General features: G+C 40.9%; 1 protein-coding gene across 9 annotated transcripts in view; it reads right to left on the bottom strand.

Moving 5' to 3' along the window:
- The window catches only part of EVL (Enah/Vasp-like), a 146,038-nt gene that overhangs the window by 73,221 nt on the left and 49,444 nt on the right, over positions 1–23,373 (bottom strand). Inside the window, exon 1 of one of the 9 annotated variants that reach the window (XM_071745605.1) lies at positions 13,217–13,236. The exons of 7 other annotated variants lie outside the window; for them this stretch is intronic. In XM_071745605.1, coding sequence (XP_071601706.1) covers positions 13,217–13,221 — 5 coding nt within the window. In that variant the 5' untranslated portion in view covers positions 13,222–13,236. Of the gene's footprint in view, positions 1–5,494; positions 5,667–13,216; positions 13,237–23,373 lie in introns of those variants that run through there. One more of the 9 variants, XM_071745603.1, reaches the window with a different exon arrangement.

Below are 23,373 nucleotides of genomic sequence, written 5' to 3' on the forward strand. Positions count from 1 at the left end.
AGCAAAATTTATAATATTTTTGTGCCCATACACTATCGATACCTATGTCAACTAGACATCGCAGGTGATAAATACAGATTTTAGACCTATTATTGTGCAGTCACATTCCTTCTATGCAATACGAGTCTGGCAGACACCAATATTTATACACAGTCATGAGTTTAATTTCTAGAACTTGCCTAATTTCTTAAGAATACAGAAAAGTTACTGAAAAATGGGCATGTGTTGGAGAAGCTCAGGTTTCATCAAACTTTACATACCTTTCCAAATAATACTAATTACCCAATTGATTTTTTAATATTACATTAAAATGCAAGTCATCACACCCATCCACTTGGATTTCCACCATAAGCAACTGCTTGCAAAAAAAGATAGAAATTGCATCAAAGAGGGGTGTTAACTACAACATTGTTCACATTTGTGTATAACATATACTCCAATGTTCTTGTAGTATGCTCTAGGGCAGATGTGAGATATTTATATTTGGAGGGGAAAGGCTTCTTCCTAGGGACTGCTTTACATCTAAATCCTTATACTGACCCCCAGTATTCTGAAAACATTTTCTCTTTAGTGCTTTACATCTGTAGGATGCCAAACCTCTGCACCAAGACTACTTATTTGCCTTAAGTTGAAGCAAATCTGCTTAACTTCATATCTGATAGCAGCAAACTACACTGGGAAATCCTTTGTTCACAGCTGGTATCTAAAATCCAGCCTTCACCATTGAGACAGGGAGGTGCTTGAAAGAGTCCAGCGCAGAGCTACTAAGATGATTAAGGGAGTGGAACATCTCCCTTACGAGGAAAGGCTGAGGGAGCTGGGTCTCTTTAGTTTGGAGAAAAGGAGACTGAGGGGTGACCTCATCAATGTTTTCAAATATGTAAGGGGTGAGTGTCAGGGAGATGGAGTTAGGCTTTTCTCAGTGGTGACCAGTGATAGGACAAGGGATAATGGGTGTAAATTGGAGCATAGGAGGTTCAAGTTAAATATCCGAAAAAATTTTTTTACTGTAAGGGTGACAGAGCAGTACTTCCAGTCCCAAAGGAGTCAGATCAAGCTTAAATTTTCCAGTTAAGGTTACACTTGGGAAGAGCAGTTGGGGGGTAGCATTGAGAGGGCACTTTGAGATGGTTCTGCAATGAAGGCAGTTTCATCCAGCATGTGTCTCCTCTTCCATCTGTGCAGAACTTGAAAAATGCAGTTCTTTCTTCCTGGCTTTTAGTAAATTTATGATTACCAATGTCTCATAACTAAAAAAGAGCCACAAAGGAGTATAAAAAAAGACAACACATGCAGTCTTAGGAAAAAAAACTATTTTTTTGTGTGTGTAATGACAAACTGCTTGATATTACCTGGCTGACTGCAAGCAATTAAACAGGAGGAGGAGGAAACCTAGGGGGAAATGACAGAAATGATGAGAGAGACACCGGCTAGAGAAAAGTCCTCCTCTTTCTTCATTGCACCAGTGTGTTATCCAAATACACAAGCAAAAAGCTCAGAACAGAACCACAAAAGATGTGGCATAGAGAACAAACAGAAAATTGGGAGTCAGTTATAACATTTGGAGACAAATCTTCAGTGGAGATACTCTGAGAGATCTACAAGGCTTTTCTCTCCTATCCCAGACTGAGAAAAAGACGAGAGGCCAAGGTGCACTGCTCCTTCTTTGACTTATTTTCACTACTCACAAGGTATCTTCTTAGGAATAAAGAAGAAGCTTTTCCAGAGCTTGGTACTGAGTTGCTGATCGCACCTCGGAATGTTTTCACAGAATTATCCCAACCCTACCCTGGACACCTTCCATCCAGCACCAGCCCACCCAGAAGGCAACTAGAGAGGTATAAAAGCTTTCTCCTAGAGCCTCAACAATGTTGTACAGCTCGGAGGGTAACAAACCAACTTCAGGGTTGTAGTCTCTGTGCCAGCATCCCAACTGGACCAGACTTCCACCATCTTTTATATTTACTGACACAAATGTTTTCTTGGGACAGAAATTCATTTAGCATAAACTATGAAACCATCCCTGAGAGAAATCAGGCTATCATGCTTTGAACCTGTTATGAATCTACCTTGCTTCGAGCTGCTCACGATTCTCTTGCCTTCAAATGAGCTGTCTTGTGGCATTCTCAGGAAAGGCAAACAGCTATTTTTGCAAACATTTACCTTCTTTATTACCTCCATTTCTCATCTATTCCCTCCCCTTTAAATGATTAATAATTGAAAATTATTTTTGACAGATCTAACCATCTGTATTGGTGTCAGAAATTGTTAATGCTACTTTGCCCGAGGCCTGTCCTACATGAGAACAGACCCCCAGCACACAGAACGTTCAAGGTAACTCACAAACCATTTAATGTCCTTCTACTTGTCCACTGAGTCTGCCTCCTGATGGTCACAGCTGAGTGGTTAAAGCCACCATGCAAGAAATAGATGCTGATGCTGATTTAGGAAACTGACAGAATTCTCTCAATGTCAGCTCAAACAGTCACATAAATACAAAATCCTGTCTATTGAGATGTGGTCTGTGCAGTACATATGTGTGGTAGCCTCAAAATTAGTAAGCCACAGGTAAGGTTCTTGCAGCATTTAGTGTACTGCAAACTCTAGTGGATTAATTCACTAAACAGTTTAGTTTAATTGGTTTCAGTACAGAAAATATAATAATGACTGGGATGCAGGGAAAGTGTTTCAGTAGTAATCTTTATAGAAACAGGTGAACATTTCTCTGATAACTGGATTTGCAGAACAAAAAAACCTGGAGGACTCTGAACATAGGTCAGTCAGGTCATCTGGGCTCATACAGACCAGATCTGAGCTAATTACCTACAAAACTGGTAGTTCGGTGGCTCTCCAACCTTCCCACCAGACATTCACTGCCAGCTCTACTCATGACCCCATTTCACTTTGAGAGACTCATTTCTCCAGCACATCAGACATGCTTGTGACTCCTTCTGGTATCTCGTTTTTCAAAGTCTACTTCCTTCTGCAACCAAACCCACACAACAGACGGTGTCACCATCGTTCACCCTACCTCTGTCCTAGAGCAACAAGGAGCTTATTTCTTCAGCAACGCAGCAAAACCTCATAGTGAAACAAGAATTTAGCCACTGATCACACTAAAGGACAACAAAAACCCGTAGGGACTTCACATCCAACAAAGAACACTCAGTTCTCAGTTACATGCAAGTGTCTCATTATTTTCACTAGCAGACATTTAGAAGAACAGCACTCACAGTTTCATATATAATACAGAGGCACCACAGCCACCATCTCTATTTGCTTTTCTGAGTCTCTTGAACCACAAACTCATGGACCCAGCTGTGAGAAGTCCTCAACTGGCACTCACTCCTGGTTGCCTACCTGTGCACAGAGATCTCCCCAGCAGTGCATCCCTTGCCTCAGACAGCTTGCTCTCAGAGGAGCTGCTATTTTCTGGCCTTCCCCTCAGCCTACACGTACATGTGGAAGATCTGCCTGTGATGCTGGGCTCTGGCTACATTGCCTGTGGCAAAGAAGCCTTTTGCACTGAGCATCTTTCAGCAGGTACCTGGGCATCACCTTTATCCACCATTAAACTCCAGTCTCTACACAGTTTAATATTAAATAATTTCAAGCAAGTAGCACATACACAAACCCTCCTTCAAAAACAGGTCTCAAAAAGACTGACACCGTTAAATAAAGTCATGACACACCTGCAAGATATTTTACAGTGTAGGAAACGGAAATACTGGTACCTTCAGCATGAGCAAGAATAAGATGAACAGCAGTTCACCTCCATGAGAAAGAGTATTTAAGTTACTGTTCTTTCTGCTAGCAATGAGACATTCCTTTTGATTTCTCCTTTACTACACTGGCATATCTAGCTGGAATTGCCATGTCCAGTACCTGTTGCAGACACCTATTTAGATGCTTTGGCTGTAAACCAAAAAAAGAGTTTATGAGGCACCCAGGTCTCCCACTGAGCCAGGACACTGGGAAATGAGTCACTAAATTTGGGAACATGCATGCAATCCAAACCAAAGAAACTTGTATAACCTTATGTCACCCCTCAGTGTTCTTGAGCATGGGAGAAGTGAGTAAAAATACAAAAACTAAATAATATATGCAAAACAATAATGCAGCAGAAGAGATATTCCACCTGGGCCTGATGTTAAGTCCAGAACAGCTCAGCCCTCAGCACCAACAGCAAAAGTCTGTGGAAGGCTCTGACCTTCAGTGTCCGCCACAGCCCTTAAATAGCACATCTGCCAATCAGTGGAGATTTAGGGCCAGTGGAGTTAAGGACAGATTGATGCCCCTGTAAGCCACCACATCTGCTTAGTTTATGTGGTTGAGATTTTGAAAATATGCAGAGGAGTTAATTTTAACCCATCACTTTTCTGGTACGTTTTGCAAACTGAAGTATAAGAATCTAAATACCACTAAGGGGAACTCCAGCCACCATTATCTCAAAACAACATCTTAAAAAAATTGTTTTAGACAGCTGCTTTGCAAAAAGCACTTCACAGAGGAAGTGTTGTGATTCAGAGAAGTGGTATCACTGCCAGGCTGCCAGACTCTCTAGAGCCATGTTGTGCTCTAAGAAACTTTCCCTTCAACTTCCACCTGCTCCAACAAATTAGGGTCAGTGCTGTCTCCTAACAGAGAAACTCCACTACTCTATTAACATCTGATTCAGGCAACATTTCCTTCTGCAATGAAGTGTGGTTCACTTTCAGATTTTTTATACCACCTTGAAGATATACTTTGAGAGTTCCTAAAAATAAATATGAAGTAAATGTTTAGAAAATCTAAAAATAAATCAAGTAAGGATTGAGGAAACACTGTGAGCCCAGTTAGTAAAAAAAAAACAAAACAAAACAGTAAAAAAGCAACTTGTCTAGATCAGGTTGCTATTAATAGACATTATTTCCCTTCAGCCTTAAATTACAGAAATAAAATCAAGAAGTAACTGATCTTGTAAAACACACACTATGCAAACACTAAAACTGAACTGTCCATTGAAAATACATGACAGAGGGCTCACAGGCCAGCCATATCCATAATTCAGTAGAACAATACCTTAAACAAAGGCTTTGAAAGATCATAATCACAACAAATAATCAGGAGAGACAGACTCGTCAGTGAATACAGGAAATCAACATACTGGTCTTTCATTAAAGCTGTCCTTGCTTTGCCTTGGTTTCCCTTCAATCCCAGAAGAAATGCAAATAATCCTGTGACAATTCCCCTGGAGCTGACAGAGGCAGATCAGGACTGAAGAAGGCTCAAGGCTCACTCCATCAAGTCAGCCTCTCCCTCACTGCCAGAAGATGCATATTAATGTAGCGCTGCCATAAAAGCTTAATTACCATTTTATGCAATTATAAATTCTCCTATGAGGCTACAACCAAAACACAGCCCTTCTGTCTTTATGCCAATACACGTTCTCCCTCCCATCCAGTCACATTAACCCTAGCCAACAAATTCCCTGCCATCGTCCCCAGATACTTACGTGCCTGCCATGGGGGGAGACCTGCTCAGGTAATCCCGCAGGAGAATGTGCTCAAATCCAGCACATGTGTTTAAACCCAAGTAGGGTATTGCACCTGATTACAGAGCAGAGGACAAATTTGGCAGGGAGACAAGCCAGGAACCTATATGAAGGCTCAAAACCAAAACAGGAAAGGGAAGCTCTATCAAGAGAGCAGAAGGGCAGGAAGTAACACTTATTTGTATGGCAGGGGCGGGGAAGGGACTTTAAAGAAGAAACGTTTTCTTTCTTTTAGCAGAGTTACTGAGCGAAAGTCCAGACAATATAGATTAAGATTAGATGCACTGCCTTTGCCTCATTGGTGGCACAAATATTTCACTTATTTTCTCAAGGCATGGGTTCACTGTCCAAGAAACAGCAAAAGCAAACAAACCTTAGAGCCAGAAAAAGTTGCTGTTATTCATACAGTGCATGGGTGTTTGCATGGTGCAGAACCAAACCCAGAGGCCCCACTGGTACTGAGGGCCCCCATCCCACCTTGCTGTCAACCTGTTGCCTACAGCTGGCTGGAGGCCAGCTCCAACCCAAAGCTTTAACTGGCACAGCTCGCTGCCCAGGCTGCTACACACTGTCTCCTATCTGCATGGCTATCCAGTCTTTGGGTGGCAGCTGCTTTACACTTGGCTAATTCAGGATCCAGCCAGAGCAAAAGCTTTATTTTTGGGTTGCTGTCCAGCCCTGTCACCCTACTTAGGGCGTTACCATAAACACATAAATGCATATGAAATGCATTTTCACAGAAGGAGGTAAACAATTGATCAAATAGCTTAGAGAAGGACAGGGGGGAAATCTCCAGCATTTAAAAACATGACAAAATTTGCTCCAAGGTTATGTAAGCAGTGGGTACCCTTCCTCTGCCATCAGCAGCTTGGAAAGCCCCTGTTTGGCTCATCTACAAGCTGGGATCTGGGGACAGCAAAGATGAGATCTCATTACCTCTCCTCCGCACCTCTGCCTTCCCTGTGCTAAACCAAGGCACCCACCAATATCATACAGGGTTTGGCTTGGAGTAACCACTGTAGAGACCACAGCCATAAGGAGGAGGAGACCTTCTCTCACATCATCTGATGTAGAAAATGTGCCATCAGCTATTGCCATTCAGACAGCTAGTTCTGAGTACCAGCTATTTTTCAATCATCCTGCCTTGCAAAATTAAGCCTCCTTGACCATTCTGTGCCTGCAGGAGACCCCTGAAAGGCTACAGGCCTTCATTTCCATCCTGCCATGAGCTGTCTACAAATGTGTCTGCATGCATCCATATTCTCCTTAAGAGGGAGGTTGGGTTTTCCCTGAAATAATGCTTCCACCTCCCTTGCTACCTCTGCAGGCTTTCATCTGCCTGCTCTGCCATGCCCCTAACTAGGCATTGCCATTTGTCTACAACAGAATTATGGCCTACTCACAGAAATCAAGGCTTTGTAAGTTTAGGAAAAATTGGAAATATGGCAGCAAAAAGAGTGGAGGTCCTGGTGAGCCAAACAGCAAATTAATATTTCAGTGCTAGCTCACCTGGGGTGTAGCTGCAGGGGTTTTGATGGGCTGCCTTTCAGCGGTGGCAGGCCCTTGAGACAGGTCCCCCCATCTTTTTTTGTCAACCTTACACACACAACTGTAAACAACCTGCAAATGCTGTGGAGTCTTCCCAGGTTTGCCTCAGGGTATAGATGCATTATAGCATGAGAAGATTAACAGCAGAGGAAGAAATGCTAGGAAAACGTGACAGGGAAAACTGGATAGACCCTGCCATGTTCTGGTGGCAAGCAGAGAAAGCTGCTTTCTTCCCATTTTCACATGGAATTATCTTTGGGGTTTTTTTTGTCAGTGTGCTCACAATGTGTCTAGAAACATCACCTGCTGTCTGTGATTATACACACAGGGACAGTGCAAATACAAAAAGCAAAAAGCTGCAGAATAAATCCACTGGACAGTCAGCAATCCCAATTGCCTCTCCCTAGCTCAGGCCATCACCAGTACTCCCTGTCTGATGAATTTGTGTCCTTAACAGCACTTTCTAACACATGTTGCTTAAAAAAATACTTCTCCCATGACATGACTTGAGCCCCACAATGTGAGCCTAGGAAACCAGTGCAGGATTAGCATGTGAAAAGGGGAAGGAAGGTTTGCACCCACTTGTCTGTCACTGCAGCATTTTGTTGAGCCACTTTGTGCCCACCCCAGCATTACACAAACCAGGAATGGACGTGTTACCTAATCTGAACCCAGTTCCCTAAAGTGCATTGCAAATGAATTGCTTCCCTCCTGTAAACCATTGCTCAAAATCTTTCTCACCTTTTTCTGGTCCCTTTTTCTCATCAGTCTGAACTCAACCTGGAGCAGCCACAGCACCCAGATAAAGCTCCACGAATGGCAGAGCTCTTGAAGAGCTCCTAGAAACACAGCAGAGATGTACGATTTTTACAACAGGGGTGGCATATAGCATCCCATGTGTCCAGATGTTCTGACTGGAGTCAGCACTGGAGGCTGTGAAGTCTCCTGTAATGGGAGCAAAACCTGCAGAGCCCTGAGGACACCAGTCTGCAGGAGATAACACAAATTCCTCACATCCTTGCAGTGCTTTCAGAGTGCAGCACACGTAAGAGTAACCCTGGAGTCCTGTTTAACACAGCAAGAAGACAGAAGGGTAACAAATAGGCTGAATTTGGCGAGGCACTCCAGCTGCATAAACACTTCAGTGCAGTTACTGTTGGTGACCAAGGGCTACAAACACCACTCTACCTGATCAGAGCAGCTGAGTGCTTGTCACGTTCACTGGTTTTCCTGTAAGAAAAGATCACTTTTGTGATCTAACTGAAAGACCTGCAGAATCTGTTGGTGAAATGGCACCTAATAAAAACACAGATGTCAAACTCTGGTTAATCTTAGTTGCTAGTGCATTGCCCTTTGCGCTGCAGCTTCTGCCCTAAGTCTCTGTATGACTGGAGGGTTTCAGTTTTCAAATGATAGAGGAAGTTTAAAACCCAGCACTGTTCCTCTGTATAACATACACTGCTTAGACTATTATTGTAGAGTTTGTCCATGTGAACAGTACTTTACTGCACATACTAGAAAAGAAGGACGAAACATGAAAAATGCATCTTCAATTAACTATGGACCCAGATCACTGATTACTCAGATCATTCACATTGACTCCAATGTTTTAGGCAGAGGGATGCAGGACAATGGCCTAAGGAAAGCTCTGAGCAGTCTTTTTTACTTCTCTGCTTTTATGTGTCCAGGATATAGACAGTCACTGATTTTGGGGACAGGAGAAAGCATTTAGCTGTCAGAAGAGTCTTCCTCTAAACCAAGCAGATACAGTTCTCCTTACACACAAATTACAGCTGCAACAATATCAGATTGCTCCTGAGCTAGAATAATCTGGTTTTAAAGATGTGGTTCTCCTGGACACAAATACCTTCAAGAACATCTGAAAATCTCCAGCTTGTCCCCAATTCCTGCTAGTGCTGAGCATGCTAAAAAGCACAGAAAATAACATATCCAAAATCATGCTAGGAAACAGTGATAGTGAGTGGGACAAAGCCCAGTGCTGCTTCTCAGTGCCCCTGACACAAGCCAAATTAATTTCATTAAGCACTACAGCATACATTCCAGCAGAAGTGCCTCTAATCATCCCTTGACATTGCTAAAATACCTCCATGGCCCTGGACTAGAAACAGCACACTGGGACTAACCATAACTAAGACCCAGTAGATGATTTCTATCGAGTCCTCAAAAAAAAGACCACGTACTGGATAAATAGATTATTTCAGCAACGTGTTGAGATCTGTATGAGAAGATCAGAATTCCTGAACACAGAAGTGAGGCTTTAGGTGCACTGGATTTCCAAGCAGTCTGGCCATTGCCTGCATAATAGGCTTTTATGTTCCAGAGATGTCCAGATACTATACTTGCATTCATTTGGAGCGTTTCATTACCAGAAGAAATAATTTATATAAGATAATAATGTTAAATATTTTTAATTCTTAGAGCTATAGGCTGAGCCCAGAAAGGTGAGAATCTTAGCCTCAAAATTACTCATGTCCAAATACAAACCCCAGCTAATTCTAAGAATGAAAGAATGCACTATCAAATGTGTTGCGTGTACTGTAAAAAAACTACTACAATCATAATACAAAGATAAAATTGTAACAACCTATGAGCTATTTGAAGGCAGGCACGATTAAAACAATTTTTTTCTTAATAAGGACATATTTCACACCTTCCAAATAAATTTTTATGCACACATACCTCTTTTTAATTCAGTTACTCCCCAAAGGCATCTTATCATATTACACAAAGCACAAAATTTGTATATGGCAATGTCTTTCATTTAGTGACCTTATGATTAAGAGATCTTTAAGTTCAACTGACAAATTACACTCTGATTTCAAAAACTACAGTCTAATTGTATGAATATATGCACAAATGCAGCATATAAAATATGCGTTTGTATATTCATATTTGAAAAACAAATTTCAGCTGTTAATAGACTTTGAAAGAAAGACATTTCCTCATGCACTGAGATTTGCAACAGCTAAACATGCTTCTGGGAAAAAAAAAACAATTCCTTGTCCTCTCAAAGTTTAACATTTATATATATTTGTATATATTTATATATATATATACGTATATTTCTATATATGCTATTTCTCTCTCAAATCTCTATTATTCATGCTTTTCATTTTAAAGGAGCAGGAGAGATACTGGAAAGGACACTACAGTACACTTATTCAGTATTTAAAAAATTACTGTGCAATGAGGTAAGGTGCTAACTGCCACTTTAAGAGCAAAACAATTGTTTCCACAGTGAGCATATTATGTAAATGAAACTCTTCTTGAGACTATCAATTTAGGATGCAATCCCATCACTGCTGAGGTCCAAGTTAGTTTTGCCCTGGACTTAAAAGAGAAAAGACTTAACCCTTGTGTCCTGGTTTAAGCCAGGACACTACAAATTTTCATTTCTAGTATTCTATTTCTCAGTTAAGTCTTCTCTAAGTGGCTGCGCTTGCTGAAACTAACAGCATGTTTTCCAGTCAGTGTCTGCTTCTAGGACTGATAATGCTCCACATTTATAGTTACTGCTGGAGAATGGCATAAAGAACCAAAGCCACTGCTTGGTTCTGTCAAACTTCTTGTGTGTTGGAAAAGAAGGGGAGTAAAGGGGTCAAACCCGCAACACTCCTGCAGGGAGGAGTAGACTAGAAAGGTGACCCAAAATTGACCAACTGGTGTATTCCACCCCATACATGTCATATTCAGTGTAAATCTCATGGATCACAAGAGTTGAGCTCTCTTCATACATCTTTGGTGTCCTAGGAGCACTTCTGCCTTTGATCCTGATCCTTGCCCTCCTGAATCTGTGTTCTTGCCTCGAACTCCCATCTGCCACTGACTCCAGGAATCCAGTCCAAGACTTTCCCATGTCCTGTCCTGCAACCACGGTGGTGATGTGAGGGCTATTGAGTGGGAGTGCAACAGTGGTTTTGGTATGTATTTGCATGGATTAAGTTATTTTCTTTCTCATAATTACTCTCTCATTAAAGCTGTGTTGCTTAGTTGCCAACCCGTAAGTCTCTCTCCCTTCTTTTCTTTCCTTTCCCTTTCTGAGAAGGGAGGGAAGTTGATAGAAAGCATCTGTCTTTCATTTAATTGCTGGCCCAGTGTTAAACCTTGAGCCTCTTGGTATAGATCCGTTCAGGTAGTGATCAACAAACGTTTGGCAGAAAAATATTACCCAATCTTGGAAAGGACCTGAGGATTCAGGGAGCCCTATTTTTTTCTTGCTGGGAAACCACTGAGTTTCAATTCATGCAATGCCCTTTCCTAAGGTGACTTCACCTCCACCTCCTCAATCCACAAAGGGAACAGTCATGTCTCACCTGCTTTCAAGGGGACTGTATATTTTGACTGATGCAAACAGCTTAGGTATCACATTAAATAAATAACTGTATTGCAAAGAATTAACTCTGTGGCTGTCTACAATTTTCCTCTATAAGCTGTGATGAGCAATGGGCTGCAAGCCCAGACCCCAAGTTAAGCAGAATGGAACAAGCTATGGACCATATGGAGAGAAATAAACTGCCACTTCATACACAGGATATCTACAGTGCTTTCTTGCTTAAGTCAGCTTAAGCACATCCACAAATCAGCACATTTATAACAAATGGACCGTTATGATATCATGGGAAATTTATTTGATGTGATCAAAGTTTGCCAGAAAAAGTTGCCCTGAAAGTATGAAAGTACTTAAGAGTCCTGAGTGCCTGGGACATTTTACAGTCCTTATTAAACAAACATTTCCATGTTGTTTCATGGTAGCCAGTGGCACAAAGACTGTTTTCTAAGCCTTCATGTCTGCAGCCACCAGCATGGTCATCTCCCTACTGTAAGCACCTCCTTGATTGTAGTTAAAATGAGCTACACCATCCACACCTGCTCCAGTAGCAGGTTAAAATCAGTCACTGCTCCCATTGGTGGCCTCAGATGTTATCATGTTCTGTCTTTTCAAGAGGCTGAGTATTAAAGAGAATAAAAAAAAGAGAGTATTAAAGAGTCTGTTATAAACCCTTTTATGTACTGCAGATTTTAAGAGCTGTACTTCACTTTTCCATGTAACATTTTTTTTAATGTTAAAACAAATTAAAGACTTTGATTTTAAGAGCCATTAGCAATGGTCTGAGCGTCAATATAAACTTGGGATATCAGCTGAAAAAAGCTTTCATATTTATGTCACCAAACATTTGCTGTCCCCCAGTATTGCTCCACAACAGATGTATTTTCACTTTTTGAACTTTTCTTCAGGCTTTAGAAGGCAGATTATCACATGTGGTTTCAGCAGCTGTAGGTAGTGGTCATCTGAACAGCATGCATTATTTTTTGTAGCTCGTAATTTACGAGGAGGTCATATAAATTTCTGGGGTTTGGATTTAAAACATGAAATGTTAACTTTACCATAGTCTCAAAGAGAGATTATGTGCTTCTCGCTACAAAATTGCACTTGTTAATTTCTAGTACTAACATTTGTTATTTAATGCTATCTGACATTATGTAATGTAATTCAAACATCATGTTTTACTGATCAGGTAAGATATCTGCATCATGAGACACTTCTATAGCATGTTGTGGGCACCATAACCCAGTGGAAGTATTTTTACCGTAAGCCTCTTAGAGGCACACGGAGAAGATAAGGAGAGGTTTTCTTATGTAAAGGATGCTGGAGTAGAGAGAAGGCATGTAAAAACAGCTGAAGAGACTGGAGTGGAATAAGATGACAAAAAATTATCATAAATTGCATTTAAATGTATTTTTATTATTAGCAGTTCTCTAAAGGCATGTACCTGCCTGATTTTCAGGTTGCCAGAATGCATTTCATTGAGAAAGAACTTTTTAAGAAAGCAGAAGTAAAGCAAAGGCTGTGCAGCACAGGATGGTTGCAAAAGCTGGTGATCTCTACTGCTTCAGGAGGAAAGATGTGCTAGGGTGGCATTTGTTGAGGCTACGGAAGGCCAAGACATTAGGTTCTCATCAAGATGAAGAATGGCTGACCTTGTTTCTGATACTTGTGCCTCTATAAACAGTATGAGTTGGAAATAAAACTTGGCTTACAGACATGGAAAAAACTTCAACTTGCAGAAGGACCTCTGAGGGTGGAAAGGTCAGCAGTTTGTCGTGTCAACTCACCACATCCTTCATTACCATGTAACACCACAAAGCAGACACAGAGGGAAGCTCTCTCCTGTAACAATAGTAGATAATCCTTCCACTTTTTCATGTCATATAGTATGTAAGTAGAAGCTCCTACAATAATCTTTTATAACATTTTACTGGATTCTGAGATAATTTTGCATCACTTGATACCAAATCCACCCTTGCTGAAGTTGGTGGAAACTTTCCCATTAGCAATTTCAGCAGCAACAACTTATCTTTTATATCACCTGTGTCATCAGTTGGGAAGCAGACCAAGCACATGATACTGGGCTACTGGAGCCTCATCTTAAATCCTGTTCTGCACTGATGATGATGGGCAATAACTGTGGCCTCAATGTTTCCAGATATGCTTCAGCTAGGAAGAATAACAAACTGCAGTTGTGCACAAACAATAATCTGTGCACAACTGAGACATAGTATGTATTTAGAGTAAGTATCTTAATTCTGATCAAAAGTGAGTGTTGCAGCCCTGGTCTTTTGTACCTGTACATGGCAAAAAAGATACAGCCCTTTACAAGGTGGGCATAAACCAGCCCCAAATATAAATAAACTGTACTCAAAAATTTGTATATTAACTTCCTGTAAACAGTGAGGGGGTTCTCTCCCAAAATTTCCCATGAAGAATAATTTTCAGATTATTTTAGTAAAAATAAACACAAGGAGAGCTAGTGAATGAGATGTGCAGCAAACAAATGTTTTGTCCAAAACTACTGAGAATACCTAATAAAAATTATCCTGGCAGCCCCATCCTTTCCCCCTTCCCTCCTTCCATTATTTTTTGGCAAAGATTTCTCCTCATTGCCTGGCAGATAAGAATATTTGATGAGTGCCAAAATTGAAAACAGATCCCTATGCACATTTGTGCACCAGGCTTGTTTGCATGCAATGTTTGGGATTTTTCAAGATGACTATGTATTTTTCTAAATCAAAGCTGCACAGTGTTTGCAATGCACAAGACACCAAAGAGGAGAGAGACTATTTCTAATGATGGAATAATTACTTTTCCTTTCCTGTGATTTGTACCCTTTTTCCCCTAGCAACCTTCTAAGTATTCTAAAATAATGCTGACTCTGTTCTTGTCCCCTGTGACATTGCCATCAAGCAGAGCCACCATACAGCACTACTTCTTAGGAGTTATGTGTCTACTAAATGGCCAGCTACACACCACATGAGCTAAGAAGTAACTAACAGTGGTCTTGAAACTTTTTTGACTGCACACCCCTATCAGTAAAAAACTTTACTCACCCCAGTACATATTTATTTATAAATTATATACATGTACTACTGTAGTTCTTGAATCTTTTTCCTATAGTCCAGTGGACTGCCCTCATGCACAGCTCACTTTGGAGAGCACTGTACAAGAGGATGACAAATAGTACAAACCCTTGTCTAAGACCCCAAAAAACCCATGTCTAGTAAAATATCAAGATTTTATGAAGCAGCATCCTTTATTTTTACTCAGCCATGGTATCCAGCAGAGTGAAATGTATCATGAGTTGAAAACTGCAGGAGGGGGGAAAAAAATCTAAGGCAAATAAGTTTTCAGTAAAAGTTAAAAAAATGTTAACTAGAAATCTAAAGTCCTTCTGACAATCTAGAAAGCTACAACAACTTAAAAGAGGGGGGATAAAATGAGCTTTGCTCAAATTAATGTTCATTAAGAAGAATAAAGAACCAAGTCACCTTTGAATAAACATAAGAAATGGAAGACTCAGTTATTCTGTGCTAGTGAACTGTAAAAAAAAACCCAAACCAAAAAACCAAAAACCACACCAAAACCAACCAAACATAAAACAACAAACAAACAAAGCCAAAAACCAAACAAAAAAACAGCACAAAAAACCCCACAGAAATTCCTTTGACTTCACATTTATACTTGATAAGTAGTAGCAAACATAGTTATAGCTTATAAGGGTGAAAGTGATTTATATTGCCCATCTTGTCCTCCTTCATATTGGGAATTTCCAAGTGTATAACTTTCTAGTCCTTGGGTTTTCTTTTACTGCCTAAAACATGTAGGGGTTTTGTCAGAACTTCAAACAGTCTTGTTAAAAGATAACCCTCCCAACTGAAGCTTAACATAAAGTTTAGCCCTTGAGACATTGTACAGGCTGGGAGTGTTCAACACCCTCTGACATGCTTTTCATAACAGCACACTGGTTTTATTGTAACAGCACTGAAATACTTAGAATTGTTCAGGGCAATTTATACAATGATTTGGACAAAAAATTAAAAAGAGAACCAAAAATCACTCACAAATCTACAAGCTACAGAAAGGAGAGATGAATAGAGATTGAGTAAAGTTTCAAGAGTACCTTATAGTTCCTTTTCTCCTTATGCCTTTCCAAGCCTGTTTTCTAAAGCCCGATCATCACCCAAGACAACAAATTCAGGAGGGCTGAGATGAGATGGTGGAGGGTCTCTTATAAACAGCAAGCTCCCACCTACAGCCCATCTTCCACTTGATCAGTTTTAAGGCAGCCCAGCCTCTAAAGTAATCTAATATCTACAGCCAGGTGGGATCAAAAGGCAAATTCCTCTTTCAGGTGCAGCAACAATTATTTCTCACCCCCAACAAGACTGTGAAAATGAGCATCCAAAGCTGTATTATGATTGAATTTTTAGTTAAAGAAAAATACTTTGGAGGATTTAATAAATTGCCATAACCTCCAAGCTCTTCCCCTACATCCATGCATACAACTCTACAACCTGAAGAGCTTACCAAAATCAAAACTGATGCAGAAACCTTCAGTCAGTTCACAGCAGGATCTCACAGTGAACTTTATAATTGGCAGTTATCAGCTGAATAACGTTACAGCGTTATTTGGTTTGCAGAAACCAACTCCCCAGAGTGCAAACAGAATACAAATCAGGCAAAGCTCTGAATTGTCTCTTAGGCTGCATACTCAGTTTAAGACAGTTACAGCTTAATGGATAAAACACTGACCTCCAAGACCCCTATTCAAACCCCACTTGAATTCCCGTGGCTGGTGCTGGAACTGGGTTAGGGAGCATTAGTTTCAAAGAACCATTTTTCTCAGCACTGTCTGCATTTTTTGCCATGACCCTTTTCTCCTTACTATTGCTGCCTTTCTTGCCTGTCTCATTTCTTTCTGTTTAAGCTGACTGGCTTCTAACACCCAAACAATAGTCCTTATTTACTTAATAATGCAGCCACAGCTGGAAATCAGACCATGGATTTGGGGAACACTCCTCTGAAATATGTGATGTGTGAAAAGAAAACTTCCCTGCCTTACACTGAAGGTTAATGGTAGCCTGTGCAGGGAATGGTTTCCAGCTTCTAGCCTGGTGTTACTTGGATAGGGGACTCTTTCTCATCAGTCTGGTTTTCCTTCCCTCCCCCATATATTTTCTGGATAGAAGCATTTTGCTTTTCAAACCTCCTCCTGCCTTCCCAGAACAAGAGAAAAGGGGAAACAGAATAAAGCAACAGCTATGAATTGGTCTGCAATATGCCTCATTGCTCTCAGGCTCTCACTTCCACTGCCACTTAGAGTTAGGTTCACACCATTTTAAAAATGAGAATAAGAATAAAAGCTGCTGATAAGTGGGATTTTCTATCTCTTAGATTCTATGCAGGCTCCCTTAGCCTGTGACATGCCTGAGGCAGGTACAGCCAGCCCTTGCCATGCACTCTGCCAAGCTCCCTGCCCAGTTTGGACTGTGGACTCTCAAGGCAACGCAGCATTTAATAGAACCCCCCCAGAAAACAGGCAGAACACTGCTCACTCCACAGTGCCTGCATCCACACCCAGCACATTGGCTGTGCCATCCATGCCATCCCCCTGATTTAACACGCTTGCTTAGCCAGCTGGTGCTGGGTGAACTTAAAAAAAACCCTTGGATAAGCATAAGGTTGAGAAAAGAGAGGGCTGGTGTTTTTTTAGCAAATTCTATTTTACTGATCCTACCAGTCTCCTCAAACCTAGCATCACCCCAGGGTGATCTCAGTCACGTGTCAAGAACAAGACTCAAGCTTTACATGCATCTGTGCTCATCCTCAGACGACGGACACTACAAAGCTGTGAGTGAGCAGAGGGAGCCCCTTTGCACCAAGCAGCATGACCCACAGCCCAGCTGAGCCACAGAGCCCTGCACAAGCCAGAGCCACCATGGTGCCTGCTCCACTTCAGTGACACTGGCACTGTCAACACAACAGGGACACAGAGCTTCATTTTACCAGAAGGAATCAACACTGAACCTCTTGATTAAGTTCATACTCACTGTATAAACTTACAAAAGGAAAAAATTAATATGAAAGAAACTCTGGGGAATGGGTGTGCTCTGCCTGGATGGGAAGTCTCTAAAACCGAGGTGTGAGGGCAGCATCCTTCTGTATGGGCCACGACATCAGAGAGGTGGGAAGCAGAGGGTTGGCTGAATGTGAGGAGAGAATGAGAGGAGTTTTGTGGATTTACGATTTCCTTCACTTTTTCTTCTCTACATTTTATAAACATGTGCCATTATATCATCTACTTCACTACATGCTACTCTTACATTTTGACAGAACCCAGCTTGAGGTAAGGTTAGTTTCCGGGTACCAGACTAATATTACAGAGTTCCTGAACCAAAATTGTGTCTCTCTGTGATGCTCTAATGAGCACTCAGCTCATTATAATAAAGGGTAACACAGTGTGCAATGAAGTGTGCCTCCAGAGACCCTGCAAAGAGCAGTGTGAGAGGCAGCCCTGAAGGGCAAGAGAGAGAAAGAAATGCCTCCTGCTGAGGGGGGTTACCAGCAAATAACCAGGGTACAGCCACTTCACGAGCCCACTCATGTTTCACAAACAGCAGAGCTCCCCAGCTCATTCCTAAGTGTACTGACAAACCTGGTAGCCATCCATGACCCTCTCTGCGTCTCCTTCATTCAGGGATGCAGAAAGCATCACTTTGACCAAGAACTAAAGTAGTCCACAGGCCATACTTGAGCCAGTGAGCTAAGCTGTTCATGCAACCAAGAAAATGGTTATATTCATGTAAGACTTTTTTCCATGTAAGACTTGTCTTACACACAATCAACAGCCAAAATTATTTTACCATTTTCATTTACTGACTTTTGGTGCATACCTTCTTATTACAAAAAAACAAACAAAACCAACAAAACAAAACAAAACAAACCCTAAGGGAAATAGTTGCCTTTAGTCCTTTAGAAGTGGAATAACAGAATAACTTAAAACCATCAATTGATAGTTGTCTGTCCTGCAGTAACAAAAGCAAATTAAGTACAATTAAGTGATTTCAGTTCCATTTGTTTTTTCATGGTAAGACTGGGATTTCTAAAGATATATTATGTACCACTCTGAGATTCAAGGGAGATTTTGGCACCAGATATTCTGTCTGAACTTCTTTGTAGCAACAGTGCTTATGTTGGAGAGTGTTAGATGGTTTAATTCCAGCCTACTGAAAAGCAGCCTCCTGGTCATAGATCTGCCGCAGCTAATTCGGCAGAAGCAGAACTGTCTCTTCAGAGAAGGGCAACAGAAATCTGCAAACACAGCTTCTGTCTTTTAATTTTCTAGAGAATGATATTCACTGAGCAAGTGTAAAAAAAAAATCCAAAAAGAAAAAAACACACCAAACCAAATCCAAAGAGCCATGGTAGTAAAGCACAGCTCCTTCAACAAATTGAAAGTGTTCCCTCTGCAGGAACTTCAGCTCCCCCGAGGCAGTGTGCCAGCACGGTGCCGGAGGGCACAGCAGGAAGGGAGAAGTAACTTTTTTCACTGCAACAGTGCAAGCAGTTTCAGCTATTTCAGGTTCTGAACTACCAACTGAATCTGCGATGAGCTTTTCACCCACTTCGTAAAAGCATGTTTCAGCATCTTGCAGGGATGTTCAGGAGGTAGTTTCCTTTCCCAGATAACCCCAGGAGAGGCAAAGCACTTAAGTAGTGCTTTTTGGCAGGCAGCAGCAGGAAGGCAGCCGGCAGAGCCCTCCACATCATCCTCATGTGGAGGAAACAGCACATCCCACCCCACCCCACAGGGACCGACTCCAGGCAACTCCTTGGAGAAGTCGGCCCCAGATGAGCAAGAGGTGCTCACCAGTGCCACAAGGCTTTGGGAACACTGGCACAGAACACGTTACCATAGCAATGATGGATCACTGTCCTTTATGTTCTCCATGTACTTCAGATTTCCTCGAGTGTACAGGCAAATATGCATAAAATTTGTAATGGGCTACCTGCACCCAGCCTGATCTCTGTGGGGTGCATATGTCATTGTAGGGCAGGGGAAAGGAAGCACAAGTGAAACCAGACCCAAACCAATCATTGCCCATCTAGTATTGCTCTTCAATGTTCTGTTCTTTAAGGAGGAAAGATGGTTGTGGACTCCTATCTACTGTTGACACTTTCTTTCCAAAGAAACAACTAGCCAGATTAAAGTGCATACAGTAGCTCATGTCTGTGTTTGCTCATTTGACTATTGCTTACTCTAAGGAAAAGTCTTGCAGTTCTGTAATCTGAGAGTTTCTGATGGAGACTTGCCATCTACTTAGCTACCAAAAACCAGGATCACAGGAACAAAAAATACTAGTTAAAAATTTATTTAAAATAAATAAATAAATTTAATTATAAAATAAATAAATAAATTTAAAATAAATTTAAAATATATTTACATATATTTTAAAATATTTTTATAATATTTTTATTATTAAATTAAAAAATGCTAAGCCTGATGTCTAATTCAAAATAATTTTCAATCTGTTTCCATAATGCTACAGGCAGTTTCAGTTAGCAAGATGTGTAGTGCATTGACAGAGAAACAATCAAAGACATTGTCAGCAAAAGAAATGGGATAAACTATAAATAGAAATCACATCTTTCTGATCTTCAAGATGGGCAGGGATGATTTCTCTGTCTTACATGGAAGATTTATCATTATGGAAATGATGCTAAATTCTACTTAACAACAAATCAGAAAAGGCAAAATCTAACTGGTGTCTTCAGCAGAGTACCCAAACGAGGACAATCATGGCAATTTTGCTTTGCATCAGTGAACAGGAAACAGTTTTAAGGGAAAGCACTATATTCCTCTATCTCTATACAGCTTCTACAGCTTATCTACTAGTATCATTTAAACTGCCTCTGGGCATATACATTTCTTGCATTTGAACAAAACGAAATCAATACACCCCCCTCATGCAGGTCAGACCTGCAGCGAGCTGGGATTGCTGGGGAAGGTTGGTTTTGCAGCTCTGGCAGAGGGCTTCCCAGCTTGAAAGAGAATCTTTTCTATGTACTTCCTTTTCTGCAGAAAAAATGCCCCACTCTGAAAAACAGCATTTATAGGTTGTCACAGGATAAAACAAATCCTAAAAAATAGATCAAGCCTAACAAAGGGAATTCTTCTTAGCATGGCTAATGGCTCAGGTTCCTCTACAGACAAAGATGTTGTTTGACCTACTGCTCTAATTAGAGGAGTAGTGATGTTGACATTTGTGTTGTATAAAGCAGACATGTTAATAGCCAGAGGGAAAGCTGTCAGTGCCTCTAAAGATCACAGCATTCATGGCAATGCATGATGCAGCCCTTAAATATTCAAATAATCAATCTAATGCTTAACTTCTTCTACTGATAACATGAAACCCCCAATTCAGACAAAAACACAAACCAAAACCAACCCCAGTTTCAGTCAGTGTTAATGCTGAAAGATTATACACAGATCAATACAACACATGAATTAGTTTTATTCTGCTGAGCGTAGTATTTCCTTCCAGATTGTACATCATCCAGTTCTGCCATGAAGAAACACAAACAATTTCTACTCTCTGTTTTTTTCACTTACTATTAAAATAATAGCAACCACCAGAGACACTGGTTCATACATTCATATGTGTCAAGTTCACCCAAGCATGAAAACAGATACTTCTGATAATTTACAAAACATAAAATCATTTTTAATTTAACTCTGATCCATTGCATCACATTCCCTTGACTGAGCTGCATCGTTGCTCCACAGGCACTTCATGTTTTAAGATCAAAACACCTGCAGTAAATCCTCTCTGTGCAGTGCCCAAGTACCCTAGAACAGTGGAGAGTCCTTAATGCTGTGATTCAGTTGTCTCCAAGCCTCCCTGAGATCTTCTCCCCCAACATACAATGCCCTCAGGCCTACTATTACCTAAGACAAAGATCAACATTACATACAACAGAGTGGCAGGAGGTTTCATACCTCATTCCCACCTCCTCTATCCCACAGAAAGAAGTGTTCCACAAGTGCAGATGTGGAAAGAGGCTCAGCATCACTCGTCACATCATACAACATGTTTCTGACTTGACACGACCCATCCTGGACACTTTCAGAGCCTGCTTTGTAATTAATTTCTGTAAGTGGGTAATTGATTCATTAAGCTAAAGTAGAGCAATGTAATAATGCACAAAACAAAATGCAGCTCTCACTGTTTGGTTCAGCCTTCGAAACCACTGCAATGAGATTGCTACTGTCAATGAATTATGAAGGGAACAAATTTAAAGGCACAATGTGTGGTAGGCACAGTGCTGTCCAAGTTTAAAAATATTTTTAAGAAGACCTTTATACTCTTTTTTGCTTATATATAGATTGCACCAAATGCTCCCATTCCTTTTCTAATGCTTTTATTTTCCCTCCCCTCAGCTTTTCAAGACTGTTCTACCTTTCCACGGCATTCAATGTGGCCAGAATTGCTTGAAGAATTCTGTAACAGAAAGCACATGAAGCTCATCTGTCATCCACATAGAGCTCCAAGAACAGCACATGGTTGTATTTATATGAAAGGTATTGAGATGATCTTAAAACACATTATAGCAAACATGCTTGGAGGGTAGCAAATGTTTGGGTTGCTTTGGAACAGTAAAATCTGTACTTTGTTGAAAATCAAGAAAAATTGCCTGAAATGACACCCATGTGTAAAGAAAATAAAGAACCATAATACAAGAATAAAATAAAAGAATAAAAGAAAGTAAACACCACACCAGGAGCAGGAAAGTTTTTATGTCATCCACTCTTTGCTGCACAAGTGCTGTTTTTCTTATTGATCTCCACTGTAATTCCAAGTAGACACAGAAAACCATTTCCACTGCCAGAACAGTGCTTTGCTGTTTACAATACCTTGGAGAAAAAGATGAAGGAATGCAGAGGAAGGGAGGATATTCTTCTCCCTCAAATTTGTTTTATATTGACAGAAATCCATTGATTTTGTAGGAGTTTTTTCCCTTCATTTTCAAGGGCATACCCTTCCATTCCCTGAAATTCCCTGCTCCAACAATTACACTGTTTAAACACAAACTGGGGCAGATCAAGCAAAGGCAACAAACACCAGAGGAAAGGGTAGACATACACATGGCAGCAACAAGACATGAGGCCACAGCAGATGGTTTGCACTTAGTACTGACTGGGCAAGAGAAGGGAGCTGAGGTGGGTGAAGTGGCAGATACATGGGCATCAAAGGGGAGGTGCTGCCCTGTGTGAGAAGGCACTCAAGAAGGATAAGTTCAGAAATGTAAAGCTCCCACTTTTCATTGAACATTGCAGTAGAGAAATGAAGGACTGTGTAAACACCTTTCCTAAGTATTTACAGGGAGCATCCTGTTAGAGGACAGAATCAGCCCATGTAATGCCATCATGCATGGTTGTGTTAGCAACTCAGATGGCATTATGGTGGCATTCAAGGTCCAAGACCCACCTCCCATATACCACCAGTTGGATTTGTCACAGCCTGGGGATGCCTCTTCTTTTCCACTACATTTTCCTCTTCCTTCCTTTTTATTTTTTTTTTTTATTTTTTTTTTTTTTAAGGAGGAGCACAGCTTTGCCACTGCAGGCTCAGAGCTAGCAAAGGAACAGGCTATATTTATCCCAGAATATGTGCAATTCCTGATGGATCTCAAACATACCATGGTAAAAAGAAATAAATGCTATTTTCCAGTATTGCTCTAAGTACTTGCACAAGCCTCGTGCTCTAAAGCAGCATCTGGCATGACAGTGCTTTACATAGTCCCTGCAGGGACAAACCATCACCTGGACAAAACTAGAGATATGAACCATGCCTCTTATTAATAGGCAGCCCGAAAGACCACTATCTTAGTGAGAGTTTTGCAAATCCATTGTATAAATTTGCACTCAGTTTCC

The sequence above is a fragment of the Heliangelus exortis genome, chromosome 5, assembly GCF_036169615.1.
Source record: "Heliangelus exortis chromosome 5, bHelExo1.hap1, whole genome shotgun sequence".
Lineage (NCBI taxonomy): Eukaryota > Metazoa > Chordata > Aves > Apodiformes > Trochilidae > Heliangelus > Heliangelus exortis.